This window comes from Lissotriton vulgaris, chromosome 1_1 (genome assembly GCF_964263255.1).
Source record: "Lissotriton vulgaris chromosome 1_1, aLisVul1.2, whole genome shotgun sequence".
Lineage (NCBI taxonomy): Eukaryota > Metazoa > Chordata > Amphibia > Caudata > Salamandridae > Lissotriton > Lissotriton vulgaris.
In genome coordinates this window covers 549,186,594-549,212,721 of record NC_141685.1, presented here as the reverse complement: position 1 = coordinate 549,212,721, position 26,128 = coordinate 549,186,594, and the positions used below count along the sequence as shown (strand labels likewise).

Sequence of the window (26,128 nt, the reverse complement as noted above, 5' to 3'; positions counted from 1 at the left end):
CGATCGCTTTGCTCGGGCCAGTTTTCAGCCGATTTTGTTGCAGGGCCGATTTTGCAAAAACTGCCCTGTAACAAAATCGGCCTCCACCCTTGCGGCGCACCGGGGGATGGCCCGGTGCCCACTATGGCCAATCCGGGCCTGCTCTTGGAGAACACCAAAGCAAATATAGGGCAATATGTGCCATGCAGATCATGGTTATGACATCAGTAAAAAACATCATTCATAAATATTGTGACACCCATGAAAGGTTTCATTTACCAATATCCAGAATTAATTCACCATCAGATACATCATGGGAACCAGGATCACCATATTCTTTCCCTCACAAAGAATGCAATAATGTTATTACAAAAAGAATGATATGCCAAACAGAAAGCAGGTCTCCCCAATCGACGTGCAGTGAATCTCCACCTAACATAAAGACGTACTCCTATATATTACTTAATAGTTGGAATTTTTCAGACATCTAAATCCCTGCTCTCTTTTCCTTCACAACCCAAAGAAAACAAGAATTCCAACTGGTATACACATTAACATAAGACAAAGACTATTTTCCTAGGGAAAACTTAGAATAATTCTCTTACAACAAATTTTCAAAAAAATTCAATAAGTTAGTTAAATATCAAGGAAGATTAACATATATTTCAATTGAAATTCATACGTATCAGAATCATGGATTTCCTGTCTTAGGTTTTCACTGTCCATTTTAAGTTTAACAGTTCATGGGAAAAAGTTATTGATCTATTCATCTCCATCATAATTTACCACATGTTTGTAGTTTCAGATCGATTCCAAATGCTTACTGCCAGCCAGCATGTGTTTCATGGTTCAAAAAACACTTCTGCAGAGCTCAAGATAAGTCTCCGGGGATTTGGTATATCTTCTAACAGCCTGTTCTTTATCAAGTTTACAGGAAGCCATTTTGAAAATGCACGATTTGGAATATCGCGTCATGTACGCATCTTGGAGGTGATGGGAGGCTGCTTGCAATGAGTCTAACCACTGGCAATCGCTCAGGGTAGCACTCCAATCCATCGTTCTTTTTGCTCATTATGTCACCTCAGTTTGGACCCAGACATATGCAAATCAGTCTCAATCTTATTCCTCATGGGATTAGTCCAGCCCGAACTGAAAAGCCAGGTCCTTCTTGAACTTGAACACAAGCAACCCAGGACTAGTTTTGCCCTAGTCATGGGCTCATCAGCCGAGTACTGCTTGGTTCCAGTGATACAGTGAGCATGGGACCCAAGTCTGGGCATACCCATGCCACTTAGGTAAATACATGAAACACATAAACGGTGATGGGAGGCTTCTTGAAATAAGTATTCATGGCAACAAGCGTGAAACTGATTTTGCGACATGAAAGTGCAGAGATCTCTCTCTAATCTGACCTTATTCAGCAGGTCCAGGAGACGAGAAAGCAATTCACAGCTGTAAAGCAGAAGTTGCAGGAGCTCCGCATAGACTATAGCATGCTCTATCCCACTCGGTTGTGGGTGATACTGGATGGAAAACTCAAGATCTTCGGTGACCCTAAGCAAGTGCAATCATACTTCAAACAGCATGCAGGCCCTGCACCCAGCAAAAGTCCTTCTTAGATGTGAGGTGAGGATGCCGCAGATCAGCGAGGCTGTGATGAGCAAGATTAGCCTTTACAAGCGTTTTAGTGAGTTGTGTTAGCCTCTTGCCTGCTGTGGGGCCCTGCTGGTGGTGAAATATGTATGGGGCATTGACGGGCACTGTTGCCTCCGGATAATAATTTCTGCTCTGCCTATCATGATTCTACTGACCTTCCCAGTGGAGGTCCATTTGTGCTCCTGTTTTCTCGACTCTAGGATGCCTACTGAAATACTCCATTGGGAGGTGAGGCGACTTTTCTTTTGGTAAATCCTCAATGTATACATGGCCCTAGTGACTAGGTCTATCGTGTACCCTAGTCGAGGAAAATTATACATGGTTTCTGGTAGAGATCTTTTTTAGAATTCTTTAAGAGGAGGGTGAATGTGTGCGCACACTGCTTCTCTGATTAATCGTTTGTAATGGGTCATATCCATAGGCCTCATGATACTTATGATTCTCCTCATGTATGACGCCTACAGCAGCCATACTCGCCTGTTTTTGTTTCCTTTCATTTTAATATTGTGAATTGGGGCAATTTTGTCTTACTTTTGTGGTGTTTTTGTGTTACGGCCTGTCACTTATTATTGAACCTCATCGCCATTGGTGCCCGTAATATTTAGATGCTACTTTAGCTTATATTAGTTCTTTGTAGGTGGGTTCCTTTCCACCTCTTTTATATTTAGATTTTCCCTTTATAATAGAGGGTGTATGACACTGATACTTGTGTGCTCTCTCCTTCTTCAGTTTCATATAGTATCGATATCAGCATATGGTGCTCTTTATATCACTTTGACGACATTGCGCTTCTTCACCGACTTGGTATATACAAATTACGAGGTGAGTTCTGTCTTGCCACGCAATCGCTAAATTATTTTGGCTTTGGAACAGTCAATCCAAATAGTCATATATAGCACCTCCTTGTTTCTCTTTTCTGTGATAATTGGTCAGTTCAGCTTTACTTTGTGGTAACATTGGGATCTTTTCACTGTTATCTTTATTTGTCTTTCTTTTAAGGTTCTTGGTTTCGAAATATCTAATGTATTTAAATTCTTTTTTTCTTCTTTTTCCTTCTCTCTTTCCATTTTCAACATCTTGTTCCTGTTTTTTCTACTTATTAATATGATTACACGTCTTGCTTAAAAATATAATGGATACATGCCTCTCTGAGCATTAGGAATCAGTTTCCAAATGGGTGATAGCTCTTAAACTACAGTTTTAAAAACAAATGGATGTATTGTTTATATATATGTCTGTGTATGAATATTCTTTCATGTTCAAGTATATATTTATTCATGTACATCGTTGTGGAATTTTTTATGTATATAAGTGTATATAGTGATCATTTTCTCTTATTCTTGTATAGTTGGGACTTTTTTTCCACTTTCAGCTGTTTTGATATTTTAATGTTGTCTCTTTTGTACACTATGTGGTTGTTCAGGATGGTTTTTATGTATGTACAAATGTGATATGTTTGTCCTTTCTGTAATCATTGCAGCCCTGACGAAGTTCCAACAAGGAACGAAACGCGTTGGCTGTGTATCGTTTCTGGTAGAGATTACCAAAATAAAGAAAAAGATTCAATCCTGAACCAAACTGACTTCTGTTTGATTACAATAAGTGCGCCTTCCACTTTTTTATGAACATTTGGATTCGATTTGCACCTAAGGACGGCGGGTGCAGGAAGAATTTTGCACCATAACTATAGTTATTGATGGTACCTGTGTTTTCTGGTTGTGCTAAACCTTGGTCGGTCGTTCTGTTGCTTTCTCTTTCTATCAAACATGCAGGAGTGTTGAGGTCGCTTTGGAGTCGATTGCAAATATTGGAAAGTGAGATAACCGCACTGGAACCTGCTCATGGTGCAACAGGTGACCCGGTCACCCTGGCAGAGATTAAGGCAAAATTAGAGGAATATTATGACGTGGCCAATTGGGAAATAAAACATATGGATAAATATGCTACTGCCAGGATCTATGGCGTTGGGGAAGCTGCTGGGGGCAACCTTTCCAGCCATTCTAAGGACCAGGCGGGAAGACGCCATGATCTTAAATGTCAAAGCTGAGTCTGGGGAGTTTGCACCTCCGAACTCATAGTGGGGTGTTTCCACCAATATTATAGGAAATTATATACAACACGCATCTCTCATGATCAGTGTTCCACGGCTACGTATTTAGTTCACAATGCCATGAAAAGGTTGTCCAACGAGCATAGGGAGTGTTTGATAGCTCCTCTGCGTCCGGCAGAGATCATGGAGGCCCTCAAAAGCATAATGGAAAAAACAACAATTAGCAGTCTAAATTCTATATCACAATTAATGTAACAATGATAAATCTAAACTAACGAACAAGCATTATAAAGCATTAATAAGAAAAAACACAGTTTAATAGAGAATACAAAATTAATAAATATGTAAAGGAGGGCATGGGGGATTTCAATCCTATGTCTAATCTCTAAGGGAATATGTTCATGTCTAATTCTTTATACTGATGTCAAAAGAGTAATAGATGCAAAGAGAATCAATATAGGTAGAAAAATCAAAATGTATCATAAGTATAGCCACATCTCTTGTGATTTTATGAGAACAAATATTTGACGAAATTAAATATATTTAGGGGGAGATTAATGATTTTTCACCCTATATTGATATAATGAATTAGACATGTTCATAATCCATAGAGATAAGACATAGGATTGAAATGCCCCCCGTACCCCCTTTTTATATTTATTGTATTTATTCATTTGGTATTCTCTATTAAGCTGGTTTTTTTCTTATTAATGTTCGTGATGCTTGGTCGTTATGTTTAGATATAACATTGTTACATTAATTGTGAAATAGAACATAATCTGCTAAGTGTTGTTTTTTCCATTATGTATTTTCCCATCAATTGGAGTCGGGATCATTAATGGGTGGTCCTGATTTTCTAAATTGTTTGGCACTCAAAAGCATGCCTGGTGGGAAGGTACCCGGTACCGATGTCCTTACTGTTGCCTTTTATAAAGTGTATCAGGCTGGTACCACATTTGGGCACCCTCTTTGAGGAAATGGCAAAGGGGTTGTATACGTTGCGGCTGGCAATCGCTAATCTATTAAAGCCGGGTAAAACTGCCTATCAGTGTTCATCCTACAGACCCTGTCGCTGTTAAATACCACCAATGAATTTTGCAAACATATTAACTAATAGGTTAGCACCCCTTAGGACAGGCTTATTCGGACCGGAGCAGGCGGGTCGCAGATCGCAAACATACAATCTCAGAACTTTCTTCTGCACAATTACCAGAATTGACCTGACGTACGCGCTGATGCAGGATTTCTTGACGGACAAACAGCATTTAATTCCGAAGAGTGGGAGGTTATGAACTCAGCCATTCGGCGCGTTGGGAGGGGGATGTCTTTCTTTAACTCAAACAGGTTTTATGTACCAGGCCTACAGCTCATGTTAGGGTTAATGGCATAGTGGCTGACACCATTGAGATCATGAGAGGTACCCAGCAGGACTGTCCCCTGTCACCCCTCTAGTATGCCATGGGGGCTGAGCCCTTGGCATGTGCCCTGCGTGCATATCACTCAGCAAGGGATCCCTATAATTTGATTCTCTCTACGTATGCAGATGGCACGCTTCTGTACATTCGTAATGTGGAGCACAACTTAACCCCAGTCCTTGGCGATGCTGTCCTATTTGGAAGGCATTCTGGCCTCCATGTCAACTGGGATAAATCCTTGTTATTCCCTATCACAGTCGTAACTTTGCCTGTGCAGATGGAATATCTCTTATAATAGACCGTGGATCCTGTGAGGTATCTGGGCATCCAGGTTCATACTAACCCGTGGTACTCTTTGAGAATGATGGAAAAGCGGTTACTAGACTGTCATAGACCATCGATAGCTGGATCAAACTCCTGTTGTCGCTCAGTTGGCGCTTAGAGATTATGAAAATGTTGGTGTTGCCTCGTTTCTTGTTCCTTTTTATGAACACCCCTATGCTGCTTCCACAAGCCTTTTTTACTATCTTGCAGAAACGATTGATGCGCTTGGCAAGGGTGGTTAAACAGCCGTGGGTAAGTTGGGGCACTCTGACTAGTCATTATGCACAAGGTGGGTTGGCAGCCTCAGAACTAAAGGCCTACTATAGAGCAGCGGAATGTATGTTTGCCCATTATTGGCAACATTGCCTGACTGATCTCCCACACTTGTGATTGGAGAAGGATGCTTCCTCTCTGTATCAGCTTCCTGTATGGCATTATAATACAGTCGACCTAGTAAGCACCACTACATACTTCTAGAGAATGCTGACAGAGCTTCAGGGTTGCTCCCTCATTAACTCACCTCTACTATTGATCGATTGGTGTATGTGGTTTCCCAGGGAACAAGAGAGAGGAGTGCCGGGTTTCTGCATCGTATGTAATTGCAGCGCATGGGGGACTTCTTCCATAACAGGATACTGCACAACTGGGAACCAGTGTGTACATCTGATAGAACGCATACAGCATTGGAAATGTTTCAATACTTCCGTGTTTGGCATATCATGTGTGAGCGGCTGGGTGCTGATCAGAAGGAGCCTTTAGAGTTACCCGCCCTGACATATTTGCTACAGCATGAATCCCACCAGCATCTAATTTCGAAGCTTTATATATACTTCCAGAATGCATACTCGGTTGTTATTGCCAAGGCGAGGCAGGACTGGCTGCAAGACTTAGGGGTGACTCTAACCGATAAATATGGCTCTATTGCTGTTGTTATTAAAACAGTATCTCTAAACAGCCGACATAGGCTTGTCCACTTTAAGTATGTTAACAGGGTATACTACACTCCGGCCCGCCTGTTTCGTTATGGCTTAAACTATACTATCAGTTGTCATAGGTGTACAGCTGGAGAAATGTGGCTTGGCCCTGCCCTAGAATCAAACAATATTGGGATATCCTTTTTAGGGCATTGAGAGAGAAAATGGGGGAGCAGATCGAGGTTGCACCGCTGTTGGTGTTCTTGGGCTACGACAGAGCGATTCTGAAGGGTTGAAGGTATTTGGTGGCTTTTGGGTTGTTACTTGCGAAGCATCAGATCACTATGTGCTGGGCGAAGCTGCCCCTTCCCAAAATCAAGGAATGGCATGTAGACATGACGTTTTGTAATATCATGTCAGATATCTATAGTGAACTCAATTAGGAACAGACCGCGCAATATTGGGAGTCCGTACCGTGCGTACTTGGTTAGAGTTGCGACTGATGAGGTTGAGGGTTCAGCGGCAGACGCCATACCGGGGTTGGGTGCAACCGGGATGATGGTGAGTTGGATGGCTGTGTGTGCTCCGACTGGATATACCCTGGTCTGTGACCTGAGCTGTGCTCACAAATAACAAGGACTGTGTGGCTTGTTGAGGGGGACTTTTTGGCCTAGGATGGGGATGCTATTTGTCTCCTCGATACATGTCACATTGCAGGGGGGAAGCAATTGATTCTTGCTGAACTTTTGCTGTGTTGTGTACTGTTATCATGTATGGTACCCTGACTCACAGCATAACGTGTTTTTTACTCACTCCTTTGTGCTCTGTAAACGCAATGCTCCACAATGCTGATGGTGGTTCCGGTTTTGTTGTATCAAATGATAGATAACGTTTTTTTAAAAAGAAAAACAAGCTCTCTCTGTACCATAATGGCATATTGGCACTGCTAATAAATCAGAAGAAATAACCACTCAAGAGCCACCTCAGTCTATTTTTTGGAGCAGAATCAAGGCTTAATTGTACTTCACAAACCATAATGGGCTGTTTAAAAAACAGATCTAACATACTTCTGAAATCAGTGAATACTCACAATTGTAATCAAAGCATTTAATGAATGGCCCCTCTAGCGCCGAGATTCCTGTCAGAAACACGCTGTTCCCATTAAAAACGTAGGATATACTCCAAGGAAATATGCTGTTTAAGGCTGAACGTTTGTCCAAATTGAACACTGGCCCGCAGCAAAAGTAATGCCCATCCTAAACTCGTTGCCAAGAGATATCATGGCTGTTGAACTGTGTTTTGGTTTCAAATGTCTGAAGACAACTCGGTGAGTTAATCCGGTCGCTGCCTCCATTTGGTGTTATCTCCAAGTCATGAGTGTGAGTCCCAGAAAGGACAACTACGCCTTCCATCCTCTCGAGGTCTGTACATTGAGCACCAGTTCATTTGAATAACAGCAACACCTGTTATTTCTGGTTCTTAGAAATGGCAGAAGTGCATTATGGAGCACTATATAAAATTAATTAGCATTATTGCTGTTAGAAGAAGTATATTGCCAGGAAAAATACAGCCAAAGGAGATATAGCGGCCCACTAGATTAATAACCCACAGCAGTACTGTAAAATACTGTAATGACAGCAAAATGTTGTACCGTGGAACAATGCCCTGCGGAATGCTGCGCCCATAAGCAAAGCTCCTCAGAGTGTTACATCTATGCCATGCGCACGGATTTCTGGTTAATGGTCACAGCCCCTGACTATAGGGAATATATTAAAGCCCGCCCAAGCGTTTTTTGCTGGAAAAGATAAGTTCATCTCAAAAAGTGAAATCTAAATCTCAAGAAGCTGTCACTCTTAACTTGAAGCATTTAAAATAATGCCCAGAGTCATTCAGAGCTTTAATCTGAGTGATACCGAGATTCTCTCTGATCTCTGATGTGGATGATATTACTCACACTCAAAGCTCTTCTCTACAAAGCCATAAAGCCACAGTCACCAGGAGTTGTTTCAGATAACACCAAGTGTATCTAAGAATTGTGCTCTTTATAACAGGCGGGAGTGGTCGAAGTTGGCTAGTTTTTCTCACAAAGCACATGTAACTCGAAAACTAAAGGTTTTATGCATGCTGCGCAAGGGGGGGGGGGGCGCACGAATGAAAACCAGGCCTTTTGCAGTGGTTTTCGTTGCAAGAACGCCATTTTCACCATCTATATGCAAGAATAAATGATCTTGTGGATGTTTGGCTCGTGACAATCCACTACGACCAGAAGACATTACTGTACAAACCAGCCGTTCCATGATGGAAAGCAGAAGGTTGGCATGAGGGACACAGGAAATAAAATATGGTATTGGTAGCCCAATAATCAGGATTTACACAAGATCGCGCTCCAGTTATAAAAAATACTTAGTGGCCTACGAAAAGTGATGCCTGATCTCATTGATGACACAACAAATGTAATGTTCAACTTCAGGGAGGACACAATAAATATAATGGCGGACCACATGGAGGACGTGCCAAATGTAGCATCTGACCTTTGAAAAAACACATAAAATGTAAGGTTTGAAATCAGACAGGGTGGTAAATGCCGTTAACAACGAATCTTTCTCCCTGCAGGGAATCACAACGCGGTTGTTACAACGACCGCATTGTGATTCCGCATACCATTACTCCGCAAGTCGGAACAACGACTTGCGGAGGGGTGGGGGAGGAGGTATTGGATTTAAAATACAACACCTTCCCTAGTGTCCTAACAGACTGGAGTTGGAATAGTAATTTATACTATTCCAACATCCAGCGCCCCCCCCTCCGCAAGTCGTTGTTTCGACTTGCGGAGTAATGGTATGCAGATTCACAACACGGTCAGTGTAACGACTGCGTTGTGATTCCCTGCGGAGTGAAAGACTGCGGGATGGTATCATATATTCGACAGGGCACACGAAAAGTGATACCGGATCTCACTGAGGACACGCAAATGTAAGTTTGACTTCAGTAATAACAAACTATATGTAATTTTTGACTTCAGGGAGAGTACACTAAATATAAAAGCTAATCTACAAGAGTACACACGAAATGCAACATCTGACATCATCCAGGACACGTCAAATGTAATGTTTGACTTCACTAATAAGATCACTCCAAATGTAATGTTTGCCTTCAGTAATAAGAACACACCAAATGTAATGTTTATCTTCAGTAATGAAACACACCAAATATAATGTTTGCCATCAATAATAAGAACACAGCAAATGTAATGTTTGTCTTCAGTAATAAGAGCACACCAAATGTAATGTTTGCCTTCAGTAATAAGAGCACACCAAATGTAATGTTTACCTTCAGTAATGAAAAACACCAAATGTAATGTTTGCCTTCAGTAATAAGAACACATCAAATGTAATGTTTTCTTCAGTAATGAAACACACCAAATGTAATGTTTGCCTTCAGTAATAAGAACACACCAAATGTAATGTTTGTCTTCAGTAATAAGAACACACCAAATGCAATGTTTGAGTTCAGTAATAAGAACACACCAAATGTATTGTTTGCCTTCAGTAATAAGAACACACCAAATGTATTGTTTGCCTTCAGTAATAAGAACACACCAAATGTAATGTTTGTCTTTAGTAATGAAACACACCAAATGTAATGTTTGCCTTCAGTAATAAGAACACACCAAATGTAACGTTTGCCTTTAGTAATAAGACCACACCAAATGTAATGTTTGCCTTTAGTAATAAGAACACACCAAATGTAATGTTTGCCTTCAGTAATAAGAACACACCAAATGTAATGTTTGAGTTCAGTAATAAGAACACACCAAATGCAATGTTTGAGTTCAGTAATAAGAACACACCAAATGCAATGCGTGCCTTCACACCAAATGTAATGTTTGACTTCAGTGATAAGAACACACCAAATGCAATGCGTGCCTTCACACCAAATGTAATGTTTGTCTTCAGTAATGAAACACACCAAATGTAATGTTTGCCTTCAGTAATAAGAACACACCAAATGTAATGTTTGAGTTCAGTAATAAGAACACACCAAATATAATGTTTGAGTTCAGTAATAAGAACACACCAAATGCAATGTGTGCCTTCACACCAAATGTAATGTTTGACTTCAGTGATAAGAACACACCAAATGCAATGCGTGCCTTCACACCAAATGTAATGTTTGTCTTCAGTAATAAGAACACACCAAATGTAATGTTTGAGTTCAGTAATAAGAACACACCAAATGCAATGTTTGAGTTCAGTAATAAGAACACATCAAATGCAATGCGTGCCTTCACTCCAAATGTAATGTTTGAGTTCAGTAATAAGAACACACCAAATGCAATGCGTGCCTTCACTCCAAATGTAATGTTTGACTTCAGTGATAAGAACACACCAAATGCAATGCGTGCCTTCACACCAAATGTAATGTTTGTCTTCAGTAATAAGAACACACCAAATGTAATGTTTGAGTTCAGTAATAAGAACACACCAAATGTAATGTTTGAGTTCAGTAATAAGAACACACCAAATGTAATGTTTGAGTTCAGTAATAAGAACACACCAAATGCAATGCGTGCCTTCACACCAAATGTAATGTTTGACTTTAGTGATAAGAACACACCAAATGTAATGTTTGAGTTCAGTAATAAGAACACACCAAATGTAATGTTTGAGTTCAGTAATAAGAACACACCAAATGCAATGCGTGCCTTCACACCAAATGTAATGTTTGACATCAATGATAAGAACACACCAAATGTAATGTTTGACTTCACTGATAATAACACACCAAATGTAATGTTTGGCTTCAAGGAGGACACACTAAATATAGTGCCTGACCTACATGAGAACACACAAAACGCAACGTCTGGCATCAGTGAGGATACATCAAAGGTGAAGCCTGACCTCATTGAGAAGGTACAAAGGTAATGTCCAACTTTATTAAAAACACATCAAATGTAATGTTTGAAATCAGTGGAGGCACACCAAAAATACTGTTTGCCCATCATGAATTGTAATTGAGGACACACTAGTGATTGACTTCAGAGGGCATGCCAAATGTAAAGACTAACATCAGAGAGGGCGTGCCAAATCTAAGGTTTGTCCTTGGCAAGGGCCCACCAAATTTACTATTTAAGCCTATTAAGGGCTCGCCAAATGTAATGACTGACCTTAATGAGGACACAATAAATGTAATGCTTAACCTCAACGAGGCAGAGAAGAGGGAAAGGCTGGGTCCTGTCTCTGACCGGCTTGGACCACCCTTATGAAACAAACAAAAGAAAGTGCCGGACAGTCTAAATGAATACAAACAAATGCACACCTAGTATAATTAATTGCTAGGCTGACAAACCATTTGTGATTAATCACTTATGTTTTATGAAAAAGTTTTTTTGAAACGTTTTTTGGCATCAAGGGATACACACCACACTTACAGAAGTTCACAAGTGCATTGAAACCAAAAACAATACATTAAATTACAATATACACATATAACAATTGTGATTACAAAAAACAACTGTGCTATGCCTCAAATAATTACGCCTAGCAATTAATTATACTAGGTGTGCATTTGTTTGTATTCATTTAGACTAACCTCAACGAGGACACAATAAATGTATTGCTTGACCTCGGTGTAGACACAATAAATGTAATGCTCACCTGTGGGGTTGGAAGATTACAGCATGGTGGATCGGACAATCCAATTGTGGACAGTGTGATCTGCTGGTGCACGTCCCATTATGGGGTTGATGCAGAGGGAGAGAAGCTGTCCGGTAGGATGCCAAGAGGACTTTAGTCTTCAACTCAGTTATTTTTTTACCTACAATTGGTCCACTGGCAGAAGATATTAGCGACTTGTGAAACTTATGAAGACCCAGGGAGCTAAACATGCTGGCTTGCCCTGCAGAAAGTGTACTACTGCTACCACAAAGTGGGCATCCCACTCAAATACAGCACAGAAGCAACACTGTAGGATACACTGAACAGCATCAAAATTTAGCAAGGAAAAACTTTCCATTTCACACAAGTAAATGTACAGGATGAACCATGGGATGTCATTCGTTCCATTTAATTACAAGCGGGTGACAGCACTTTTATCAGCTGTCTGTAATATTTCAGAGGAAAATACTGATATGAGGAACCTTTACACCAAGAGCATGAAGCGCAAAATGCATCCGGAAACGCCTAACAAGCGCAAAGACTTCAATCACTGCACACAAGGGAAACAGCTCTTTGCTTTACTTAGTTCAATTCAGAAACTAGTCTCATGAGACCTGGGCATTAACACGTGGAACCAGGGGTTTAGAGAAGGGGTCTTCAAACTGGGAGGTGGGGCCCTTAAGTGATCCTGGGGAGGGAGGGCCACCAAGCACTGGCCAAGAAAAGTATTATGCTGATAACAGTGCTTTGTATTAAGAGGGAAAAATGAGCAGAGGTAAGGCACTCTGTTATGGGCCATCACTAACATATTTTACCAATGATATCCTGGCTGGGAGTATGTGTCAAAAGGGACATCAAATATTGTTCAAACCCCCACCCACTACATTCCTGATATTCACCCAGTGGATCATTTTACACTTTAGTACGGCCTGGCTGACCAGAATAGTGTGTTTGTCAATCATATACTTGATTGTATTTTTGAAAGCATTAAAAAGTTTAAAGACCACTGTTTTAAAGCTTGTAACTGGGTTTCCAAGGACGGGGGGGGGGGGTGTTAAGTGTGATACCCATGTGCTTGTATAGAGGATTTAAACACACAGCCACAGCGTGATAAGGAATAAGGCTTGGTGGTAGTGTGTAACTTCAGCCCAAGTTGCTCATCGTGGGATTCAGGAGGGGATTACTGGGGTGCTTCCGCAGCCAGATACCAAAGTCTTGGTGGCTGGAACTGCCGAACCTCCACTGAGAGTGCAGGTCACAGTCTTCTAAACAAGTACCGCCAAAGGAGGGAAGTACAGCATCACTGATGCAATGTTCCTAGATCTAAGAGCCTCAAACAACCATATAAATATCTCTGTGGCAGTGAAAAATAATGCAAACCATGCCCTACAGGCATCAAAGCGATTTTCAACCTGTACATATTACATTAAACAAAAATTATGAGCAGCAGTAATATAATTACATGTATGCCGAATGTAAATTAAAGCATTGAGTCAGAGATTGTGACCTCTAAATAAATCAAACAATACAGAAATAAGGTCAGTCACACGGATATTAACATAGTAACCTATATTCATACATAATAGCTCGCTGGCTGAGATAAAGAGCTCTGGGCCCTGATCACTCCTGCAGCCTTGGCACCTGACTGCGAGACATGAAGATACCAAGATCCCAGCTGTGGGATGTGCTATTACAAACCTCTGACACCAGGTGGGACAGACTAACAGCCAAATGACGCACACCGTAGCTACAACTCCAGGAACTGTAGCTCGCCAAATGAGCTCACAAACTAGGTGACCTGACAACAGCTTGCAAAGAGCCAACCTTAACTATTGCGCCAGGCTTAATTTGAACAGTGGCCGAAGATGGTGGCCACCAGAATTCATTTTTGGGGAACAGGACTTATTTTCCATCATCAGACTTCTACCCAGAGCTAGATGGAGAGGAAATCACTGACAAGAAAGAAAGAAGGAGGAATAAAAAGATAGGGAACTAAACAGTGACAAAGGGGGGAGCCGGTGATGAAAAAGCTTTTGAAAGACAGAGATAAAGAGAAACAAAGTGTAGGGTGGTGAAAGAAAGCGTCATGAACTGGAACTGAAACGAGGCAGCTTTGATATCTGCTAACCTCAGTATACGAAAGCCTTAGAGACCACACACTAATTTATGATTTATGGTTATTACGATTTTAATTGTATTTTATTTTTGCATATACTGATGTTGTGTTCCTTCTAAGCAGGGCACGCTGAAATGTAGCCAGGGGCATAGTGAAAAGCAAATGTAGCTAAGGAAGTTGCAACCATGTTCTTTTGGGTTATGGAGAAGGAAAGAAGTATTTCAACTCGGTTTTCGGACTATACCAATGTACAGTAAACACGTACTTTCTGTATTTTAAAGGTACCCACACCCCCACATTCCTTTCGGCGATTGGTGATTTCCAGGTGAAGGCTCTTTAACAAAAATGCAGCAGGCGGCTCTCACTACGCTGTCACTCAAACGCTGCCCGCTTTCAACACATAACTCGTTTAGGGGCCGCATGGAACAGGCTAGGACAGGTCAGCATTCCCGTGGACAAACAACGGCAAGAAACGAGGTTTAGGGTAAACGCTTATGAATCCTGCACCTTGTCACGCATGTTTTCTTCACCAGCCGGTTCCCTAACATCAGAATCTCGCGCTGCAAAGTAAACTGATAAGCGCGAGCCGCCCCACCTCCCGCCAACGGAAACAGCAGGTCCTGACCCGCTTCGCATCCTATCCTGTACGTCTGCACTCCGGGCACTTGCATTCCTGGTACTCTGCTGTCAGTCATACACCAGGGAGGTCGGAGTTTATTTAGAAAGTGAGGAGCAGCGCGTAACCGAAAATGTTAGCCCCTCCCCTGCAAAAGATCCTGGGGACGCCTGCGGTTCCCCACCACACACACACCACAACTGCCGAACCACGTACATGCCACATCTCACAACGCCCCAAACCATCCCCAGTGTAATTTTTGCCATGCTGCCAGAATAAGGGTCTCTCCCTTTTCATCACTGGCGTTCTGGCCTGCTGGCAGTGTCTGGTGTCATAAGGAGCCCCCACCCTCCTCCCCCGCCTTGAATTAGACGGGATCTCCTACCCAGTGTACTTCATGCTATTGTCGGGGAGGTAAAGGGTTATTTATCAATGGCAGCGACAGAGTTAGTGGGGAGGGAGGAGTGAGGGTGTTTGTTGCCACAGTAGTGGTGTGAGACATTTTCAGTCTAAATTCGAAACAATCAGAATGCGCCCATTTCGGCATTCAGGTGCAGGTACGGAATTCAAGTACTGCTTTTCCACACCTGAATTCTGCCTTGTGGGTTTTGACCAGGAACCCTCATTTGTTTACGCTTTTTTACCTCCTGGGCATGAAAGTCTGTCCAAGCATGAGAAGACAGGCCCATCTAATCTCGGTGACTGTTGGAAGAGTATCCAATCAGATTGGCCGAAACATCAGGTTGTTTCCGATCTCTCTCTGATTGACTACAGTTCAAACAATTACTATTGGATTGTGTTTGTAGTAGTCTTAATGGCTAATCAAAGTCAAACGTTGCTGTGGAAGCATGCACCTTCCAGTACGCCTTTGCAGTCCAGGAATGGAGGGGTAAACATGTATGATGCTGACAGGTCAAAGAGAAACCTCTATACACTAACGCAACTGCAAACAACTAGAAAGACGATGACGCATCACGAGAGACCCCATGGACCAAGCCGCCTTCAAGTCAACATATACCACCAAAGCATCAAGGACACAAAAGAAGACGTCCTGACAGACACCATCGAAGCAAGCGCCAACCACAGTAAGGAGCTCTTCAACATCATCAGAGAGTTTTCTTCCCCATCAGCTACTGACAACACAGTCCGCCCTTCCAGGAACTCTGCAACACACTATTGAACTACCTCCACAACAGGACAGCTACCATCTACAACACTTCGATCCCCAGCCCACCGACTGCGACAACTTCCTCTCAACAACAGACACCAGCCACCCGCTCACAACATGGACTCCACTCACCACACAGAACACCACAGCCATCATGACCACCATCCACTCCGGAGTACCCATTGACCACTGTCCCCCCCCCCCACTTATTCACCGTCGGAGCAAAGAAATCAGCCCAGAACTCCCATTCTCAACATATCTATCACCAAGGAGGCATCCGAGACAGTTGGAGACACGCATAGGTCAGATCCCTCCTGAAGAAACCCTTCGCCAACCCCAGCGAACTCAAGAATTACTGCTCCATCTCGCTGCTTCTGTTCCCTGCCAAAGTCCTTGAAAAGGCCATCAACCACCAAATCATCGAACACCTAGAAAGCACTAACCGACTCAACGCCTCCCAATCTGGCTTCTGTGCCAACCACAACACAGAGAATGCCCTGAACGCTGCCGCTGAGAGCCTCAGAACTCTCCTCAACCAGGGTGAAACAGCAGTCCTGATCCTCCACGACCTATTAGCGGCATTTGATACTGTATACTAACTAACCCTTATCAAAAGACTCCATCACATCAGTGTCCAGAGGTATGCCCTCAAATGGTTTGCATCCTTCCCCACAGGATGAACCCAGAGAATCCACCTACCTGAATTCACCTCAGAATCCAAAAGCATCATCTGTGTCGCACCCCAAGGATCGTCCCTCAGCCCCACCTGTTTAACACCTACATGACCCCCATGGCTGACATCACAAGAGCGCACAGACTCAACATCATATCCTAATCAGTCAACACCCAACTCATCCGCTCGCTTACGGAAGACCCTCCACCACCGGAATCATCCGCTCGCTTACGGAAGACCCTCCACCACTGGAACAAACTTCTGTTATGCCATGACGAGTTTCTCTAACTGGATGAGGATCAACTGACTGAAGCTCAACACAGACAAGATGATAGTGCTGATCTTCGGGAAGAAAACTTCCCCATGGGACGACACCTGATGTCCCCCCTCAAACTCGGACCCACACCCACACCAACCCACCAGTCCAGCAACCTCTGCATCATCCTGGACATCAAACGCGCCATGAAGCGCAAGGTCAAGGCAGTCTCCGCCGCCTGCTTCCAGAACCTCTGCATGCTTCAGAAGATTTTCAGATGGATACCCGTCAACACCAGGAAAACCATCACTCAGGCTCTCTTCAACAGTCGGCTGGACTATGGAAATGTGCTCTACGCTGGAATAACCACCCAACTCCTCAAAAGTCTCCATACCATACAGGACACAGCGGCCAGACTCATCCTCAACCTCCCCAAATTAACCTGCATCACCCCCCACATCAGGAACCTCCACAGGCTCCTCATCCAGAAGAAATGTCAGGTCAAGATGATGACACATGCCTACAAGATCTCCCACAACCAAGGACCAGCATACATCAACCACTTCCTGAACTCCCATAAACCCACCAGACATCTGGGCTCCACCTCTCTAGCCCTCGCACACACACCCCTGCATTCACCAAAGCCACAGTGGAGGTGGTTCCTTGACCTACCCTTCCACCTGTGAAAATTGCCCTCTCTTGCGGAATTCAGGTGAGGACCCATGACCTGGCTTTGTGACTGGGATAGTGAGACCTTACCTCCCGGATACCCTCTGAAGAGGGGGGTAGAGAACCACGCTCAATAAATATGATTGATCGATAGGTCAACTCACATTGAGTAACTTCGTATGTTCTTTTCTCGCCATGTTCTTGTCTATAGCTATGAGTCCCAAAAGGCTTGCTGAGCTACACCCAAAATAAATCAATAACAAATACTGTGTTCCTAATACCTACTGACGCGTAGATAGGAGGTCACTTTGAAAATGGGGGCTGTCAGTGTGTGTTTAGTTGAGGTTTGGTGATGATGGCCCTCATTACGATGTCGGTTGGAGGTAACTCCGACCAACATTTTGTGGAAGGAACCGCCCAACAATAGGTCGGCTGTTTCGACCGCATAATTAGGATGTGACCGCACGTGGTTGCAAACTTCCATTATTCAATAGGAGCTTGTGTGGTGGGCTGGAACCGCCCGCAGAACAAACTCCCATAGAAAAATTGAAGTTTTTAAACATCCCTGCACTGCGTGGCAGGCACCTCACGGCCTGCCACACACTGCAGAGATGTGCCCCCCAGAGCCAAATGCAGAGACCCAGGGGTGAATGGGGCCCTGCTAGGGACCCCTGAAGTTAGTTTACGACAGCCAATCAATATTGGAAAGGGCGACATGAATTGGCTGTCGGAAACCTACATCATAATCCCAACGGTGGAAACACCGTCCTTAATGGATTATGAGGGCTTTCCGACACGTTGACCCCTCTGGAATCGTGTCAGATTCCCCGGCCGGTTTAAACTTCAACCGCTGTCATCATAATACGGCGGTCGCACTTTAAACCTACCGTGTCGGAGGCTTTCCAACTGACATCATAATCAGGCCCAATGTGTTTTTAGAAATTGGAGGTGGAGTGCAAATGAAACATTTTGAAGGTCATGGTGGAAGTAGCAAGTAGAACCAGAATCATGCTCTGAATCTACTTGCTTCTGGGAAGGTAAGGTGTGTTTAGCGATGTAATGATTGGAACATATGTTGCTATGGGGGGTTAAGGTGTAGCAATGGGGAGTTAGGGTATATTTAGTGACAGGAAGTTGGGGTGTATTTTGTGAATAGAATATCGGCTTATTTAGTGGCAGGCAGCAAAGTGTATCTAACAACAGGGACTTACAGGGTGTATGTAGTGACGAAAGGGTCAAGTTGTGCTTACCGGTAAAGTACATTAGAATGTATTTAAGAACACGGAGAACCACCTATCTCCATTGACACAAAATGGGTAAAAGCATTTGGGACATCAGGACCCAGTGCATTAAATATTGAGCTGTCATTCAAACAATGTAGGATAATGAATGACACAAAGAACAGATTATATTTATTGACAAGGAGACGGGGTTATATTTAAGGGACAGGGAAAACAGGGTGCATTTACTGTCGGGGAGATCGGGTGTATTTTAGCAACAAGGAGAACAGAGTTCCTTTACTGACCGGGAGACCGTGGTGTATTTACCGTCAGGAGAACAGAGTGCATTCACTGACAAGCGGACCACGGTGTATTTTAGGGACAGGGAGAACAGAGTGCATTTACTGTCAGGAAGAGTTGTTTTAGCGTCAAGAGAGCAGAGTGCATTTACTGTCAGGAAGAGTTGTTTTAGCGTCAAGAGAGCAGAGTGCATTTACTGTCAGGAAGAGTTGTTTTAGCGTCAAGAGAGAGAGTGCATTTACTGTCAGGAAGAGTTGTTTTTAGCGTCAGGAGAACAGAGTGCATTTACTGTCAGGAAGAGTTGTTTTTAGCGTCAGGAGAACAGAGTGCATTTACTGACATGGGGATCGGGATATATTTAAACGACAGGGAGAGCAGAGTGCATTTACTGACAGGGGGACGGGTGTATTTAGCGTCAGGGAGCACAGAGTGCCTTTACTGACATGGAGACCGGGATATATTTAAGCGACAGGGAGAGCAGAGTGCATTTACTGACAGAGAGGATGAGTTACTTCAGCAACGGAGGAATCAGTATTTATCCTTCAATGACTGAGCATTATTTAGTGATGGTGCGAGTGGATTTAAGTAGATGGTGGTTCTGGTGTATTTAGTGCAGGGAGTTGGGATGTAGTAAGTGGCAGGTTAAGTCTGGGCTTATTCAAGGATGGGGGAGCTTAAGAGTCATCCAAAGTTGTGGAGGTCGGGGTATATATTTAACAATTATGAAGTCAGTATTTAGCAATCGAGAGATCACTTAGCCATGGGCTCCATTTGTATTTAGCGATCGGAGTGGTACGGGTGCATGGGGGTCACGGTTTGTATATTGAGAAGGGGCAGGGGGGTGGGGGGGAGTGCATTGAGTGATGACTGAGGCTAGGAACTGATAGAATACCCGGGAGTATTTATTACTGGAGGAGGTCAAAGTTCAATGCTTATATGGTTTAATGTAACCAGTAACAAACTATTAATTAACTACAAATAAAATATTCTTTATTGATGGAGGATCAGGGTGTATTTAACAAAGGGAGGCGGGCGAAGATGCATTCAACGACTGGGGAGTTTCAAAGTTCATCTGGAAGGCGGGGGGCTTGGAACATCACCGTGTGTTTACCCCTCCGTAAACATACTCTGCTGTCTCACTTCACCCTGATCAACCCATGGCTCTTGGGGCGAACAGACTTTGTGCATGGCCAAAAGTGTGCAGGAAGATCTGAAATTACCAGGGAAGTTCAGGGTGTTTTTTGAGAAGTCAGGATGTATTTGGGGAAGTCAGCGTGTACAGGATCTGTTGATATGCTCTGGGGAGGTCCGGGTGTATTTGGGAAAGTCACGGTGTACAGGATTGGTTAATATGCTCTGGTGAGTTCTGGGTGTACTTTGGAGAGGTCAGGGTGCACAGGATTTGTTGATATGCTCTGTGAGGTGTGGATGTGTTGCGACCACCAGCCAGATTAAGAGTTTTCTACTGGTCTGGCAAACGGTGCTCTGGCGGTCCCACGGCCGTGCAGTGCTAAGACTCATATGTCAGCCTTAGCATGGCATTGCCTTGGGGCTGCCAGAGCAATTTCCTGTATGGCATGGACAAGTACAGTCAATGCTGTTCAGACCATGCACCCGCTATGCACATGGACAACAGGACACAGGCCCCCTTAGTTTTCAGACTGCCACACTTCTAATGGCGGCCTCACTGTCATGAAAAGTGTGGAGGTCAGGAAACTCAGAATATGCGTGGTGGTGCTGCAGCGGCACCGCCAGCATATTGCTGCCCCAAACCGCTGTGCCACTGCTGAGGGATTGCCAATCCCTGGCAACTGAGGCAGCCCTGTGGCAGTCCGACTGCCCAACTCGGAATAAGTTGGTAGCCGCACCGCTATTATTGGAGGACCTTAATAAGGAAATATCTCAATTAAAACAGGAATTAAACAACAACAACAAAAATTTCACTCTTTTATCCCTCCACTATCCTTTTCAATCGAAAACAGACTAACATGTTCACTTCTCAAATTCCATATTAAACTATACTAATATACTACCCAAATAACTGAATAACATATACACTACTCAAAATACTTCATATTTTTTTACTGTACTATTTTTCAACAGTAATCTTTTATGGGTTCTGGAGTGGCGTTCTACTCGCCAGAAAAGCGCTTCAACACCCATCAGGTGTAACAAGTGCTATATGAATGCAAATCTTTCTTCCCCTTTTATCCCTCCACTATCCTTCTCACTCCAAGTAACTGACTAATATCCTCCACTGAAATTACTTCATATTTCACCATATTAATTCACCACTGTTCCTTTTTAGGCTTCCTGAATAGCGTGCGTCAACAAGCACTATATAAATACAAACCTTTGTCCTCCTCTATCCTTCTGCTATCATTCCAAATCCAAATAACTGACTAACCTATCTACCACTTAAAATGTACTTGCATGTTTCACTATACTAATTCAACACTAATCCTCTATGGCTCCCGGAGTAGCGCGCTACTCGCCGAAGAAGCTATTTGACGCCTCGTCAGGGGTAGTAAGCGCTATATAAAGGCAATTACAATACAATACAATATGCTCTGATGAGTTCTGGGTGTATTTTGGGGAGGTCAGGGTGTACAAGTTTTTTTTTTTTTATGTTCTGGTGATGTTTAGGTGTAATTGGGAGTCAGACTCTTCTGGGGAAGAACAAGTATTGAGCATGTCAGGATGTGTTCTGGCAAGTCTAGGTTTATTTTCTGAGGTCGACCTGTAATTGGAGATGTCAGGGTGTTATTTATAGAGGTCAGTGGGTTTGTGGAGGCCAGGATGTTGTAGGGGAGGTCATGGTGTATGTGGAGAAGCAAAAGGATGTTTGGTAAGATCTGGTGTATTTAGAGACTTTAGGCTGAATTAGGGGAGGATAGTTATGTGCGCCTGGGACGAAAAGGTTAGATTTGAGCATGTGAGGGTGTGTTCTGAGTGGTCAGGGTGTTTTTGTGGAGGTCAGGTGTGCTTTGGAAGAACAGTTTTTTTAGCATATCAGTCTGTAGTCTGGGTGTTCTGGGGGAGGTTGGGATGTGGTAGGGAGGTCAGGGTGCTTGAGAAGAACACATTTTATTTTGAGAAGGCCTAGATATGTTCTGGTGAGGTCTGTGTGCATCTGAAGAGGTGTGGGTATCTTTTTGAGAGATCATGGTGTATTTGAGAAGGTCTGGGTGTATTTGGGCAAGACACATTGCGTTTGGTCAAATCTGGGTGTATTTAGAATGGCCAGGGCGTGTTTGGGATGCCTGTGTGTATTTTGTTATCACACGTTTTATTTGGGTATGCCGAAAATTATAAATTCTGAGAAGCGTGAATGCATTCTCGGGGTCAGGGTGTAGTTGGAGAGGCCGGGCTGCATTAGACAAGCGTGCGTGTATTTCTGGAGATCGGGGTGTATTTGGAGAGGTACGTACGCAGGTGAAGGTGAGGTGAAGGTGAAGGTGAGCCTGGAATCTGTTACATGTATGTAGAAGCCAGTCTATAGGGTACGTTATAAGGGCGGCAAAGGTGGTGGGTGTATATGAAGACAATGGGGTAATAGGTTAGGAAGGTTTTGAGGAGTCCTCCAAAATCGGTGACACTGTCACCCCACTTTAACTTTTAAACTGTGCAGTTAAAGCGGCGGGGGTAATAAAACTGCCAAGCAGCCGCCTGGCAGCAGCCCCGCTACAGAGGACGACACCAGAAGTGAACAATATACGAATCCAGTGACTGGCCTGAACCGGACTCGGCCACCGGCCTGCCCTCGTGCCCTCAGGTGCACGCCGGCGTCACACGGGCCCGCGCGCTCACAGAGCAGCGTCGGCACGGACGGCTCACGCAGGCATCCTCGACCAATCAGTCTCCACGCAGGACCTCTCTTCAGAGACTCCAAGGCCCTTGAGCCCACACAGCGCCCACATGAGCACAACCCGCCAGCGTCAGAGCAGTATGATTCCCACATACAGCGTGTATACGCCCCAGCCTCATCTTACTGCATCTCAAGCCCCCTCCCCGCTTTAACATCTGCACTCTATGACACCCTCGAACAGCATCGACATCTGCACTATCTGGAAACCCCACTACACCGCACTGACACCCCACCTGCACTGTCTGACCCCTCCAACACCATCAGCATGTACACTGCCTGGACACCTCGCCACACCCGCACTGCCTATCTCACTCTCACTGCATCAACATTTCTACACTGCCTCTCTCTTACAGTATCAACATAGCCACCGTCCGCCCCCCCTGAAGAGCATCCGCACAGCTCGCCCTCTCTTACAACATAAACATCTGAACAGCCTCCCTCTTACAGCATCAATATCTGCATTGTCTGACACTCTAACAGCATCAACATCTGCACAGTCCACAGCAGCAATAGCTGCACAGCATGAATGCCTCGTACAGCATTAATATTTGCGCGGGTCGGTCCCTCGGAACAGCCTGTGCACAGCTGACGCCCTCGTACATCAACATCTGCACTGCTCGAGACAGCGTGTCCCCACATGCAGTATCATCTACCAGGACAGTCCGTTTTAAACAGCCTGTGTCCCTCCTGCAGTATCAACATCTCAAAACGCTGATCACTCTCATGGCAACATCTGCACAGCCAGACTTCTCTTACAGCGTCAACATCTGCACAGCCTGACTCCCCCCACAGCAGCAGCATCTGCAAAGCCTGACTCCTCTCACAGCATCACCATCTGCTAAGCCTGACTTCTACAACAGCACCTATAGCTGCACAGTCTGACTCCTGTTACATCAACATCTGCACAACCCGGCTTCTCTTGCAGCAGCAACATCTACACACAACTGACTCCTCTTACATCAATATCTGCACAGCCTGGCTCCTCTTACTGTATCAGAATCCGCACAGCCTGGCTCCCTTACAGCATCAACACCTGCCCAGCCTGACACTTCTTACATCAACATCTGTACAGCCTGACTCCTCTTACAGCATCAACATCTGTCTGCATAACCTGCCTGCTATTACAGCACCAATATCTGCTGTCTGACTCTTCTTACCACATCAACCACTGCACCGCCTCACTTCTCTCCCAGCATGAACATCTGCACAGCCCGCTTTCTCTTACGGCAGCAAAGTCCGCACAGCCTGGCTTCGCTTACAGCATCAACATCTGCACAGTCTGACTCCTCTCACAGCATCAGCATCTGCAAAGACTGTTTCACTCTTACGGTGTTATTTGCTCAACCTGACACCCTCTTACAGCATCTACACCTGTACAGCCTGACTTCTCTTCCATTAACATCCGTGCCGCCTGACCGCTCTCAGAGCATAAGCCTCTGCAAAGCCTGAACCACTCCTATGGTAATTGCACATACTGGCTCCCTCTTGCATCAATAACATCTGCACAACTTGGCTTCTCTTACAGCATCAATATCTGCACCGTCTAACTCCTCTCACAGTATAAACATCTGCACATACAGCCCGGCTTCTCTTACAGCATCAACTTCTGCACAGCCGTACTCCTCTTACACCAACATCTGACAGCATGACTCCTCTCACAGCATAAACAGCTGCACAGCCCGGCTTATTTTACAGCATCATCATCTGCACAGCCTGACTCCTCTCACAGGATCAACATCTGCACAGCAGGACTCCTCTCACAGCACACACAGCTGCACAGCCCGTCTTCTTTTACAGCATCGACATCTGCACAGCCTGAATCCTTTCACAGAATCATCTGCACAGCCTGACTCCTCTCACAGGATCAACATCTGCACAGCAGGACTCCTCTCACAGCACACACAGTTGCACAGCCTGTCTTCTTTTACAGCATCGACATCTGCACAGCCTGACTCCTTTCAGGGCATCATCTGCAAAGCCTGACTCCTCTCACAGCATCACCATCTGCACAGCCTGACTCCTCTCACAGCACATCTGCACAGCCTGATTCCTCTCCCAGCATCAACATCTGCACAGCCTGACTCCTCTCACAGGATCAACATCTGCACAGCCTGACTCCTCTCACAGCACATCTGCACAGCCTGATTCCTCTCCCAGCATCAACATCTGCACAGCCTGACTCCTCTCCTGGAATCAACATCTGCATATCCCCGCGTGATTTTCCATCCTGTCAGGGGTCGGGACTCACCCGTAGTTGCCGAGCTCCAGCCGAGCAGCAGGAAAGCAGCGAGAAGTGCCGCGGCGGGCATGTCTGCCGAGGGTGGTGGTTGTTCCTGGGGACAGAATTTGAGAAGCGCTGTTCCTCGGATTGCAGATTCCAAGTTTTTCGGGCTCCTGACCTGGGCCGGTCCTCGGGGATCAAGAGCTGAGGTGGGCGGATCTCCGGTCCCAAGTCCGTCCCGCGCTCCCCAGATCACCGGCCGGACGGCGGACCACGGCTAAGCATCTGCTGAGCCTCCGAAGAGGGTCCCAGAGCTGGCCGCCGAGGGGCGTGTCCGCCCAGGATGGGATGGGCGGGGCTGAGACGCCCGTGGAAGGGAGGGGATCCCTGGGCGGAGCTGGAGGCGCGAGCTCAAGTGGCCCAGCCTCTGTGAACACGCGCCGCGCCCAGGAGGAGGAGCTCGCGTGTATTGCGTCTATTATTAATGTTTATTGGGTTATTAAACAAGAGGGCCGGGACTTTTACGGAGAAGGTGTTCGAGGTGCTACCTACCGCTATATCAGAGAGAAGCCTCACAGTCCGTACTGTTTTAGTATGGGGATTCGAGTGCAAAATGTGACACTTTATAGGAATGCCCTGTACTGCAGCGGCGGGGAAGCAGGGGTGCGACAGGTGCTGCAGAATCCCCAATCCAAATTGGAGGCAGATCAGAAAGCAGGTCATGGAAAAAACAAAGAGGACAGTGACTTGCAATCAGTTTACTTTTCTCAGCACTACCCGGTTGTTGAACTGTAGTGAAAGGGAAATGATAATTAAAGAGAGTCTGGAGAACAACTTTGTAAACAGTGCACATTTGCTCATCCTGTGTATGTTATACACGCCATTTGCTAACTGACTACTCTTGTGATCGGCTCTTAAGATATAGGACCGAACGAGGCATGCAAAATGCATCCTATCAAACATAGCTCAATTTGAATGTTTTGAATAATAACAAGCATTGGCAAAGCCATTAGGTCTTACCTATGA

General features: G+C 44.6%; 1 protein-coding gene across 2 annotated transcripts in view; it reads right to left on the bottom strand.

The window, feature by feature from the left end:
• TGFBR3 (transforming growth factor beta receptor 3) overlaps positions 1–25,491 on the bottom strand; it is a 341,378-nt gene extending 315,887 nt beyond the window's left edge. Inside the window, exon 1 of one of the 2 annotated variants that reach the window (XM_086953939.1) lies at positions 25,130–25,491. In XM_086953939.1, coding sequence (XP_086810065.1) covers positions 25,130–25,190 — 61 coding nt within the window. In that variant the 5' untranslated portion in view covers positions 25,191–25,491. The remainder of the gene's footprint in view (positions 1–25,129) is intronic. The other variant, XM_086953940.1, reaches the window with a different exon arrangement.
• Between the last annotated feature and the right edge of the window lie 637 nt (positions 25,492–26,128).